Source organism: Streptopelia decaocto (genome assembly GCF_964273445.1).
Source record: "Streptopelia decaocto genome assembly, chromosome: 3".
NCBI classification, from domain to species: Eukaryota; Metazoa; Chordata; class Aves; order Columbiformes; family Columbidae; genus Streptopelia; species Streptopelia decaocto.
The window spans coordinates 121070084-121083317 of NC_138656.1; the positions used below are offsets into that span (position 1 = coordinate 121070084).

The following is a 13234-nucleotide window of genomic DNA, read 5'->3' on the forward strand; positions in this document are numbered from 1 at the left end:
GCCGGAGCCGGGAGCAGTTCCACCCGCCCCAGCCACAGCGCCGCGGTGATCTGGCAAACAGCGGGCACTCGGCCTCCCTCCGTGCGACACCGCCACCAAACGTCAGCACACAGGTTGTTCTCAGCAGCTGTGAAAAGCTCTGTTTGAGCAAATCAGCACTGCAAACCAAGCGTGCCAAGGGCGCTGCCTGCCACCGCGGGGGGAAGGACCCGTCCTGCCCCGGACACGAGCAGAGCCCCTAAGGAAGGCTGCACAGACACGGGGGGACAGACGGACAGGGCTGCCTGGCGGATCCACGCAACGCAGGCGCTGAAAAGCCTGCGTGTCAGACGTGACGATGCTGCTACGACAGTCTCTGCCACTAGAAAATAACGCACTGGCGTGTATTTGTATTGTGTTTGTGTATCTGCACTGGAGAAGCCGAGTGCCCAGCCGGGCCTGCGGCAGGTCCCGCCGCCCCGTCCTGCCCGGTCTGGCCAGAGGAACGAGCAGACGCTAAAGCTGAGCTCAGCCAGGGCCTGAGCCCGTTCTAAGAGCGACAGCACGAGCGCTGCCTGACCTGCGCACGTCTCCTCGCTCAGCGTCGGAGCTCTCGGTAACAGCTCATCACGAAACCACGTTCTGTTCAGCACAACCCTGAGGTGCCAATGCACAGATCTTCATCAACAGGAGACAGCCAGCAGGCCGCACAGCAAAAAGGGTTTCCTCAGCGTTTTGACTGTAGACATGGAGGATGAAGGCAAAACTCCAGACATGCTTACTCCACAGGAAATCAAATGGATTATCAAATATTCTACCACGGTAATTCTGTATATTGGGCAAGAACGTCTAAAAGGTGGAATAATGGCCTACAGAAATACAGCGGGCTTCTGATTTCCAGCCAGCAAAGGGAGGAGGAATACGGGGAATGGGCGAAGAAAGCTGCTGGGCACCCAAGGCCGCAGGGCGGCAGCGCAGCGGGGAGTTCCCCTGTGTTACACGTCCCATGGATACTCAAAATTAGCCAGATACCATGTCCAGGGTCAGCTCTCGCTGAGACTGAGCTAACGCCTGCATGTGTTTCATTGCTTAATTAGTGCTAACGGCAAAAAGTCACTGTGCTGGGCCAGAGGCTCACAAGCTAGCACAGCGTTTTACACTGTCCCCTATACAGATCCAATGGCTAACACGAAATGGCAATGGCAGATATCTCCAAAGACAGCAGCTCCTCAGCCACACTCGTGCCGATTTCAACATGCCCGAGGGGATCAATGAGATCCAGCGACAAGCGAACGGTTTGGATTTCACAAAGCACTTCTCAAAGCAAACCCCAGAACCAGAAACGGTTGAAGCTGCCAGTTCAGCGGGTGTTTATCCACGCGGGGTTTGTTTGCAGCCTGCGAGCAGGAAAGGAGCCCACGGGCCCAGGGCGGCCAGGCAAGACAGGCAGAGAAAATGGGGACGGCAGGTCACGCAAAACTAACAGTTCTGGCTTCGGGATGCCTTGGATCTCCAAAACCGACACCGTTAAAAACCTCATCATTTGAGTACTAGGATCAAATTATAAAGGCAGGTAAGATAATGAGCCATTATCACTCGAGGTTTTTGTACTGCTACTACAAAAAGATAAAAATCTTCGGAAAGACCAAACCGTGTCCAAACCGTCCGTTTGTCCCGCAGACAGCAGCGATCGGCTCCCGCCCGCACAGCAACCTGCTCCCTGCAACGCCAAACCCTCACAGCAGCACAACCAAAACAGCTTAGAGACTGTGTTACAGACTAGCCAAAAATTGCCATTTTTATTTATTAAAAGCAAACTGCGCTGAGCAACAATTCAATACCTTGACACCTGCTGAAAGCAAAGCCCAGCAGGGCGGCCTGGAGCTGCACTAGGGACTGGCAACCCTTCAGGCCTTCACCTAAATAAAGGTTTAGCACATCGACCTGACACCAAAGGGGCAGATACGGCACAGCACCCACGAGCCGCTAAGGTGGATCACTGAGCTAAAGAAATTGAGCTTCACATCCCACTGCTTCCACAAACGTCTTCTGGGATGCCAGACACTGAGGAGTCTGCGCTGTCCTGATGCTCAGCAGCGTTTTAGACAGGAAAACAACTCACCATCAGCTCAGGCTAAAGCCCCAGATCAGCTCTAACGGGACTCGAGCTTGAGAAGGACCATAAGGCACCACGGCATTTCTGTGCTGAGTCTTTTTTCTGGCTGCCTGGTCAAAAACATGGCCTGGCCAGGCAGAGCCTGGGCCTTCGAGGGCACATCTGGGCTCCTGCAGCAGCTCAGCCCAAGAGAACGCTCAGGACCGCTGCAAAGGCTCCCGGCCAAACGCCTGGTGTGTGCTGGGCTGGTGCTCCGCCACCAGCGGGACCAGCGGTGGGACAGGCGTGCCGGTCCTCGGGAACGCAGCCGGAGCAGACGCACGGCCACTGTTCACACAGCGGCTCCTGGGGATCCACAGCGCCTGACGCAGAGCTGGAGCTGCCTGGGACAGCTCAGCCTTCCATGGACTGCTCCTGATGATCCACAGCGCCTGACACAGAGCTGGAGCTGTCCCGGGACAGCTCAGCCTTCCATGGACTGCTCCTGGGGATCCACAGCGCCTGACACAGAGCTGGAGCTGTCCCGGGACAGCTCAGCCTTCCATGGACTGCTCCTGGGGATCCACAGCGCCTGACACAGAGCTGGAGCTGCCTGGGACAGCTCAGCCTTCCATGGACTGCTCCTGGGGATCCACAGCGCCTGACACAGAGCTGGAGCTGTCCCGGGATGGGTCAGCCTTCCATGGGCTGCTCCTGATGATCCACAGTGTCTGACACAGAGCTGGAGCTGTCCCAGGACAGCTCAGCCTTCCATGGGCTGCTCCTGGGGATCCACAGCGCCTGACACAGAGCTGGAGCTGTCCCAGGACAGCTCAGCCTTCCATGGGCTGCTCCTGGTGATCCAGTGACTGACACAGAGCTGGAGCTGTCCCGGGACAGCTCAGCCTTCCATGGGCTGCTCCTGATGATCCAGTGACTGACACAGAGCTGGAGCTGTCCCGGGACAGCTCAGCCTTCCATGGACTGCTCCTGATGATCCACAGCGCCTGACACAGAGCTGGAGCTGTCCCGGGATGGGTCAGCTTTCCATGGACTGCTCCTGATGATCCAGTGCCTGACACAGAGCTGGAGCTGTCCCGGGACAGCTCAGCCTTCCATGGACTGCTCCTGATGATCCAGTGCCTGACACAGAGCTGGAGCTGTCCCGGGATGGGTCAGCCTTCCATGGACTGCTCCTGGTGATCCAGTGCCTGACACAGAGCTGGAGCTGCCTGGGACAGCTCAGCCTCCCATGGACTGACTGCAGTGCTGCCCAAAGCACAGCGCACGCTCAGGGCAGGGATTAACCTGCTTTTGGCACCTCCTGACGAGCTAAATCACTGTATTTGGGTTCCTTACTTTTCGATAAACTGACATTCCAAACAGCAAGCCACCCTCGCTCTGTGCTCCGCTCCAGTGGAAGATGTTGCTACTGAGAGCAGAATTCCCACACTTGGGCCTCAACCGTTTCTGCCAAAGCAGGTGGATTGCTGTGTGAACCCAGCAACGCGCAGAACACGATGAACTCAGACCCAGGATGGCTGCTCCCCTCCAAAACACACAAACTGCCATATCCAACCTTTTGGCTCTCAAAAAAGAGGAGTGGAAATAGTTTGTACCTCACACGGACAATTGTTCCCTATCTCACGTCCCCCTGACCACCTCTGGGATACAGATGTGACTCCAGAGATAAGCTGGGGTGCCGGCGCCTCGGGACGCGGCCCCCGGGCCACGCTGGGGTCCCGGCGCCTCGGGACGCGGCCCCCGGGCCACGCTGGGGTCCTGGCGCCTCGGGACGCGGCCCCCGGGCCACGCTGGTTCCCCGAGGCAGTCGGTACCAGCCCAGCGCCCCAGCCCCCCCGCCTGCTCCTGGGGCACAGCACCAGTTCCGCAGCAGAACCACGCTCTGCTCCAGAAGTGCTGAGGAACGCCATACGAGGCATAAAGTTCTCTAAATACGGATTCGTAAGCAAGACTGCTTTTTATTTCCTGGAGAACTTTAGCGTTTGGTTTAGGTCACTGCCATTAAACCGACTATTCAGCCTCTTTCATTTCACCTTTTAAAAAAAAAAAATAAAAGGTATTTAAGTTTCCTTCAGTAGCTGGAGTCTGGAGTACCTGACCCGCTCTAGCTTAGCTCGTACAAGAGCTGCAGACAAGAGGCATCCAGCTCATCCCTAGAAATTAAGTCTGACTTAAGATCCAGCTTGCTTGATGAGAAGTACCAGTGACTTCAGAGCTTGTTCACAAATGGGACCCAGACTCCAATCCTACAGGTATTTTACATTTCACTCCCAAAAACACCTATGAGATGGGGTTAGCAGTAAACTGAATTAATTGGAACCAAAGTATGGACGTGTTTTAGTGGGACAGGTACTTCACTCACCTGATTTCTTTCAGCCCTTCTTTCTGGATAACCTGAAGGATCTCTTTATGGCTCATGGGTGTATTAGGATACTTCTCCAGGACCTGCAAGCAAATGGAGATCAAGAGGAAGTTACTCATCGGCATTTGCGCTCCCGTTCTACCGCACAGAAAAGTGCATTTGAAGGGCAAACCGAGGAGGAACTCCGGCCCGCCGGCCCTCGCCCCCCGGCCGCATCCGGAGAGCACGAGAGCAAAGCGGCTCCACAACACTCGCTAGACGCCTTCTCTTAGTGCAATCCCAGACGTTATTTCAAATGCACTGCCCGCAGGTAACACTTCTTGGCGAATTAAATGCTCCATGGTAATTGTGGCTTCGCAACCATTGGCTTCACTTGGGAATGATTCAGGAATTCTCAGACGTAAAACTTCCAAAACCCAAATCCTTAATGTTTGCAAAGTAGAAACTAACGCTTACCAAACCGCTCAGTACTTAAGTTACAGGAAACTTGGTTTTTTAACACTGTTAGGATGCTTTGAAAAGTCTCTGCACACAGTCCGGGCTTAACGTCTGTAAGCCCGGCCTAGCAAAAGGCTTCCTCGGCGGAGCTGCAGCCCGCCCAGCCCCTCGGCTCCCTCGCACAGGACCGGGTGCCCCAGCGCCACTCGCCCCAGCACAGGGGGTGCTGAAGGCTCCCGGGGGAGGATGCCGCCTACCACACGTCATTTGGATATTTTAAGCAATATTTGTGCTGGGGGGATGGGCAGGAAATGCCTTGTTTCCTTCTTAATCATCCGCTTTGACCCAAGCCCAGCACATCAGCCCCTGAGCTCTGACTGAACAGAAAACCACCCGTCGGTTTGGTAAGCACAAACCCACAGTGCCTCTGCAGAAGGAAATGCCCCGTTTCGGTTCCTCCGGCCGACAACTGCAGAGCTGCTGGCTCCCTCCACAGCACCCGTTATCCCAGCGGCACAAAGCCCCGTGTCCCGCCTGGTGAGCCCCAGCTGATGTCCCTGTCCCGTTCAAACGCCCGTTTGAGTTATGGCCAAGCCTGACTCCCCCAGCCCTGTAAGCTGCTCCTAAAGCGGGCGGTGAGCTGCCCAGGCTCTGTGCTCAGCACCCACCAGCACGGCTCTGCACGCTGCCGCCCCTGGAGCCGCGCGTTCAAAACGGTGACTTTAAAACGGATTTGAGCAGAGTTTATTTACACTCCCTCTGGTACCAGCCTCAGTGATTCATTCCACTTCGTTTCAAGGGATATTGCAACTAAGGATGCCTGCAGTGAAACCATACAAAGTTAAGGTTGTTGCAGAGCGTTAAGCCGGATCACTGCAGGTTTTAGATTCGTATCAGCACCTAATTCACGCTTGCTTGGCATTGCCAAGGAGTCGGTAAGGCTCCAGCGGCCCTTCCAGCCTCAGTGACTGAGCCCACAATACAGACCCCCCCGGGCGATCCAAACAGCTGCTTTAGTCACTACAGGACTGAGGTCAAGTATCAGCCCTGATTTTTAGTCCCTGACCAGGTTAAATCCACGGGAGGTGTGTCCCATCCCGGCTGTGAACCACTTGGCATGGGCTCTTGTGAGCGCTAAACAATGCCCAAAAAATGGCAAACTCACGGAAAACGTTAATTCAACACCGTGGCTTTAGGAACTTCACACTAAGGCAGCTGGGAGAGCACGGGGGTCGCGTGTCACTCCACACTTAAAAGATTTTTCCTCAAGCATTTGTTATTATCTATTGTCAAGACATTACTATGATAGATGAGTTGGATTAGACAACACAGACATTATTAAAACAACAGAAACAGCCTTCAGAAATAGCCATGGATGTCGGGACCCCTGTCACCTCAGCAGCTGTGCAAGGGGGGTCTCGGGCTGTCACCCGAGCTCGGGAACACAAACGCACCAGGGAAGAGATCTCAGAGCTTCACGTCCCCACGCTGCCTCCACCTCAAACCACCACAAAACCAGCACACCAAGCTGCGAGTCAACAAAACAAAGCAAGTTATGGTCAGAAAGAAAGTACAGATTGAGACACGTGTGGATGTGAGTCCGAACGGCTCCCTGTGACTTTGGGATGAGGGCCTGGCCGCAGGAAGAGCCCGCGGACCCGCTGGTCCTGTCCCATAGGGAGCCATAGACACCCCCCCGGCATCTGCCAGCTCAGGAACACAGCCCGGAGGGAAAATGGAACCTGCCGTATCGCTGATCCATGCACGGGAACGGGGCATTGTCTACAGGCTTCGGGATCACCAAACGCATCTTATCCATTTTATCTAAAGCAATTAGCTATGGTTTAAATAGAGCAAAACCATGAGAAGGGGCTAAGAGTTGGGAAACACACCCGATACTTAAACATAGCCTAGACAAGCTCGTCTTGTTAACTTCAGCTAATCCTGCACCAAGGACCCCAGTGTGTGTGCTGGGCAACCTCCGGAGGTGGAGCTGATAGAGACACCAGCTCTGGCTCCCGGGGACCGAGACGTCTGCACCAACAGCAGCCTCGCGCTCTGAGCACCCTGCTCAGCACCCTGCTCAGCACCCTGCTCAGCACCCTGCTCAGCACCAAGCCGCCCTGCCTGGACAAGCAGAGCAGTAACCCCTGCTGCCTCACACGCTGATCCAGAAGAACCGGCTGTAAGGAGATTAAAGAGACTCTTAAAAAATAGATACACCCTAAGTGGCTTCTTTGCTCTGTCTTCTGCCCGTTTAATCCTGTATCAGATCTTGCACTTGAGTCCTTTTTTAGTTACCGTGTGTAAATAAATAAACTAATACTACCCACCACAGAACTGAGCCTGAGAGGCATTTTAAAATGAAGAGTCAGGACTGATAAAAGAGCTGTGTCCTGCGCTCAGCGTCAGCCACGGTGAACCCAAGGAAAAGGTGCCCAGTATAGGCAAAGCCACACACTGGAGACGGTGTCACTGATGCTCTAATTACGCGGTGTCAGGTGCTGAAATATTCTAATTGGCTTATTACTAACAAACCACTGCGAGCTCTGTTTTCCAGACGCTGTGTCGCACCCGCAGCTCTCCCGGCTCCTGCACACGTGCCCAAGAAAACACGATCATCACCAGAGGAGGTGCTTCCCAATTTCACATCTCGGAAGAAAAGACGTGAACAGAGGGGTGATTCTGGAATGTGCAATAAAAACAGAGAAACGTCCAAGTAGATGATGTTTCAAAGCAAGAGATACCGTAAAGTAAACTTGCCAACAGAAATCACTTCGAGGCCCATCTCTCCACTTCCAGCCCCGCTGAACTCGGGCTCCCCGGCTGAGCCGGGCCCAGCAGGACCCGGAGGATCCCGGAGCTCTGCGCACGCTGCCCAGCGCGCTCCCGGCTCCCAGGAGGAACAGCCCGGGTCCCACACAAGCGCATGGCCAGCGCCTCCCCACACGGGACTGCCAGGAGAAGTGTCCCCCGCACCCCCAGGGACAACATTCCTGCTACCAACAAGACACAAGTGAAGGGCAACAGGAGGGGTTTAGAAGTGAACCACAAACCAGCCTCTCCCCGTGATTATCAAGGGTTGGCTGCATCGGGAGTAGCCCGCATGTGTTTTCTGTCATGGTTAACCCCCAGCCAACACAATCCCATCTCTCCATCAAAGCTTTCCACTCATTTTAGACTATTTTCAAATGCAAGGATCAGCCCTTGTCTCTGTCCTGGTTTTGTTAAAATCAAGTTTCTGTTTTAGTGAATTTGCCTGTCAGCTAAAGCTTCATATCAGCTGCATTTTCCTGGAGAACCAGACACATGTTTTGATCAACATAGCAATGGAATGCGAGGTTATTGATAAGCATGGATGGACATCTCGTGAAACAGGTGACCAAGAAACTGACCAACTGAGTGTAACATCCCATTCACATGACACTTCATAGAAAAGTGGGAGATCACGAGGATCTCGTCCCTTTTCCTTATGGCGACATTAGCAGAGGACCTTGCGAGTCATCCCTGCGAACTGAGGCCAGTGAGAGACTGAATCCAGCTCCGGTTGGCTGCAGAGTCCAGTCCAGGACTTTGGGTGCCGGCTCTGCAGCTGCTGAGACTTTCAAGATTGGTTTTGTACATTTTGTATTATTTTCTCTATTCTTATTAGTAGCATTAGTAAAACATTGTTAATTTTTCCAACTCTCTTCTCTCTGTCCTCCTTTCCCTCCCAATCGCCTGTGCATCAGTGCTGTTTGAATGAACACGGCGAAGAGAAATGTCGGCGTCTTGGGCCACCGGACCTGCAAGCAGTGGTACATTGATCTCCTCTGAACTGCACCCCTGGTTATAGAATTACCCCTTTGGTTTAACAGAGTTAAAACTGTGATGATATCTTCTCCTACAATAGCAGACAGACCAGATAACCCCCCCATTTTGGATTTTATTCCTTTCTTCAACCGTTGGACAGAAAAGAAGGGAAACCTCAGAGTCTCAAAGCATGAGAACAAGCGCAAGGGCCAGAATCACACCGGACTGACGATGCTCTGGAAGCAGCTGAGGCAGACAGAGCGAGAACCGCAACCCACACACCTCCGAGTTCAGTCTGCGCTGCTCAATAAAACCAACGGTGTGCACGTGGAGACGTGGCCAGAAGCTGAAGATTCAGGCAAAACTAATTTAAATGAATGTGTGCGAAGGAACAGGGGCAACCGAGTGTTCTTGCAAGACGAGGTGAGCCAGGACCTCCTCTCCCAAGCAGCCCTGGAACAAGCGGGTTTGTCTTCAGCAAAAAACATCTCAGCCTTGGCCCCAGCAATGGTCCCTGTGCTGGATCAGAAATCCAGAGAGGAGCTGCATCATCCTCCCTCCCCATGGCCTCAGCAATGGTCCCTGTGCTGGATCACAAACCCAGAGAGGAGCTGCATCATCCTCCCTCCCCATGGCCCCAGCAATGGTCCCTCTGCTGGATCACAAACCCAGAGAGGAGCTGCATCATCCTCCCCATGGCCCCAGCAATGGTCCCTGTGCTGGATCACAAACCCAGAGAGGAGCTGCATCATCCTCCCTCCCCATGGCCCCAGCAATGGTCCCTCTGCTGGATCACAAACCCAGAGAGGAGCTGCATCATCCTCCCCATGGCCCCAGCAATGGTCCCTGTGCCGGATCACAAACCCAGACAGGAGCTGCATCATCCTCCCTCCCCATGGCCCCAGCAATGGCCCCTGTGCCGGATCACAAACCCAGATAGGAGCTGCATCATCCTCCCCATGGCCCCAGCAATGGTCCCTCTGCTGGATCACAAACCCAGATAGGAGCTGCATCATCCTCCCCATGGCCCCAGCAATGGTCCCTCTGCTGGATCACAAACCCGGAGAGGAGCTGCATCATCCTCCCTCCCCATGGCCCCAGCAATGGTCCCTGTGCCGGATCACAAACCCAGAGAGGAGCTGCATCATCCTCCCCATGGCCCCAGCAATGGTCCCTGTGCTGGATCACAAACCCAGAGAGCATGAGCTGCATCGTCCTCCCCATGGCCCCAGCAATGGCCCCTGTGCCGGATCACAAACCCAGAGAGCATGAGCTGCATCATCCTCCCTCCCCATGGCCCCAGCAATGGTCCCTGTGCTGGATCACAAACCCAGAGAGCATGAGCTGCATCGTCCTCCCCGCCCAGCCTGCACCATCACCTCAGGGACCCTGAGGCTCCCGGACCGGTGTGGAGCCCACTGCGGGTCTGAAGCGTCCTACACGCAGTCAGAGCGACCGGAGATGGTGTCAGTGCCGCCCGAGCCTGTGCTGGCCCAGCTCGCCAAACGCCCCAGCGAAGATTCAACACCCGCGTAACAGCAGGAGCTTGTGCTGCTCCTCCACCCGGCACACGTGACACCCGTGGCTTCTCCATTCCACCCGTGCAGGTGCAGACAACACGACACCACGTGGTTTTATCGTGCCAGTGTGCCTGCTGGGGATCAAAGGGCTGAAAATGCAGTTGCCAGGTACACCCCACCTATATTAACATCTTATCTGCTTGAAGGAAAGCTCACCAAAAGCAGCGAGTACCTGAGGGCTGTCCGCGTACGAGTCTCGCATCCCGCGATGCGCCCGTCTCCTCGTGCTGCAGCATTTGCAGGAAGTCCCCTCAAACAGCCCTGTGCCCATTCCAACAGCCCTCCAGCTACCATTCCTAGGGACCTGGTCCTTGTTGCACATTGCAAGGCTCCGAGTGTTACTGAGAACACAACCGTAGCACCGGGGGATCTGCACATGTACTGGCAGGAAGGGCAGAGCAAGAAAACCACGATAATTCTGGCAAAGCCATTTGAACCTCATCTGTCAGCACATCTTCCCCCACCTTTGAACAGCCCCACCGCCTCGCCCAGCTACTTGTGGCTCTCGAAAGCTGGCAGAATGGGCTTTCAGCTTCCAGCACTCTTCTGCACGAAGAAGCTCTACAGGTCTCACTGTGCTCTGGTATCTGAGTGACAAACGGACACGTGTCAGGACAGACTGCGCACCACTCCCCCCACCAGAGGCACCCACGGGGCCCATCCAGCACCATCTTCCCATCTTTAAATGCCAACATGAAAAACATCAGTAGAAAAATGAAACAATGCTGTTGGAATATAGAATCCGAGCTGGACACAAGGCTTTGGATGCTCCCGGCGCTGTGCCCCTCCAGACGACACCAGGAACCAGCTCCGTCCCCCCCTTCCAGTGCTGGGTCTCCGGGAAGCTCAGCAAGTGCTGAACAAAACCAGACACGCAGGGCTGGTTCCCAGGCAAAGCAGGATGAACACTGTGACAGGAACCCATGGGAATCAGTGTTGGAACTGCTTGGGGTCTTCTGTTGGTTGGTTTGGTTGTTTTTCTTCACACAATCTACCCAGCAAGGTTTCAGCAAGAGATTCTCCCAGACTCAATAGGAAGGAGCACTTTAGTGCGCTGACGTTTTCAGCAAGCTTTGGCAACACTGCACTCGGGAACCCTTGCTACTGATTACTCCCCTGTATAAAGGGGAAATTAAAATTGGGCAACCTAATGCTGTAAACATAACCATCACTTATACTTGGGCTTCTTCCTGGAAATAGAATTTAAAGTTCCTAAAAGCCACAAACCCACAGCCAGCGGAGGAGCTGGTTGTCGCCGCGACGCCCCGTGCTCCAGGGGCCAGGCAATACCTGCTCCTCGGCTCCATCTCGGCCCCTGACCTCCTGCTCTTCGCCTTCCGGGGAGAACTCCAGCCGCAGGGGCCAGCAACGGTGCAAACTGCCTTACACACTCCTCAGCAAGAAAGAATCCGTGTGCCACGCAAACTCTTACACACAAGTGGGCCAGCTATTGAAATAAATCAAAAATCAATTTTAAAGTGTATGTGAAATTCCCTTTCTGCCCATGCTACAGAAGCAGAACACACACCACCATCTGACTCCGGCAGCAGCGCGAGGAGAGAAGGGGGAGCTGAAAGACCTGACCTAAATTGCAACGTCTTTTCTGCTCATCCAATTAGCCAAATGCTGGTCAAGGCTTTAACCAGAAACGAGGTCAAGAAGGAACGGACAACTCCACGCCACCAGAAACCTGCCTCCAAAGCGGGCTGTATCTGGAACGGTCCGTTGCGAGGGTTCGTGTCTGGGTTGGTGACGAGCACGCCCAAGGCCGGACGAGGTGCCCGCCCCGCAAGCCGAGCTGGGCAGCGCGGCCAGCCGCGGGGGGCAGCGCCCACAGCCGCGGGGGGCAGCGCCCACAGCCGCGGGGCAGCTGCCGCAGGACCCCAGCCCGACCACCCGAGGAGCCGCATGTCCAGAGCGGGAAAACAAAGCGGACACCCCTACCCGCCAACTCGGGCTCTGCATGGAGCGCTGACAGCCCCCCGTTCGGAGCAGAACAGCCCCCGGGAGGGCCCTCAGCAATCCTGCCTTCGGGAGGGGCTGGGCAGCGGTCCATGGGGACTAACAGCAGCCTTTCAAACAACAAACCAAAACGAAAACCCACAGACACACACCAAAACCCCCAAGCGCACCCCTCAGCATTCCCTCTCAAGAGATGAGAGGGCTGAGGAGTCTCACAGGAGCAATCCGAGGGAAACGAGAAGGCCGCAATTAGCAAGCGACCATCACTAAGCAAGACTTGCTGGACTGCTCCTGGTTGATTCCGGCTGCCCCAAACCGCACCGCAGTTCAGGATTCCCATGTAAAACACTACAGAGTTCTCATGTTCGCACATACATGCTTTTTCAAACAGAAACGGCCTTAAGCTCCCAATGAGTATTTGTGGAACCGACACCACCGAGCTGAGCCGTGCCTGGCGCCCGCGTTCGGCAGCGAGGGGTGCGGGCTGGGGGCGCCCCTTCCCAGCCCCAAAACGAACAGCAAGGCAGCTGGAGAGCGGACCGGCCAGAACCCACGCCCAGCGGCACAACAGCAACGCCTCCGAGATCACCAGGCCCCAGAGCCGCCCTGCTGAGCCCAGCCCAGCTCCTAAAGCAGGCGGCAGACCCGGCCTGCCAGGAGCGTTCGGGGTCCGTAGACAAGAGCATGGGCGTGTTAAAGCCAACACAACCAGCTACTGAGCTTAGGCAAGTTATTTTACTTCCCTCGCTGCCAAGAAAACACGTTTGTCTCCAACACCTGGACGTCCCATTAAAACCCCAGACCCTGGGGGGTGAGGGGTCCGAGCCGACGCTGGGCGCTGGTCCTGCCCCTTGGCACATCTCCCTTCCCCCCGCGGGCTGGCAAAGGGCTCAGCGACAGCAGGGACCTCATCCGAGCTAAAAACCATGCTAGAAAGAAAAAGCCCGCCCAGCACGGTTTAACGACCGAGTCTGCCAAGCAGCCTCACACACTGCGGCAGCG

General features: G+C 55.2%; 1 protein-coding gene across 4 annotated transcripts in view; it reads right to left on the reverse strand.

The window, feature by feature from the left end:
• ASXL2 (ASXL transcriptional regulator 2) overlaps positions 1 to 13234 on the reverse strand; it is a 104745-nt gene that overhangs the window by 79689 nt on the left and 11822 nt on the right. For 3 of the 4 annotated variants that reach the window (XM_082047683.1, XM_082047684.1, XM_082047685.1), the window contains one exon: positions 4461 to 4543. In XM_082047683.1, coding sequence (XP_081903809.1) covers positions 4461 to 4543 — 83 coding nt within the window. Of the gene's footprint in view, positions 1 to 4460; positions 4544 to 13234 lie in introns of those variants that run through there. The other variant, XM_082047686.1, reaches the window with a different exon arrangement.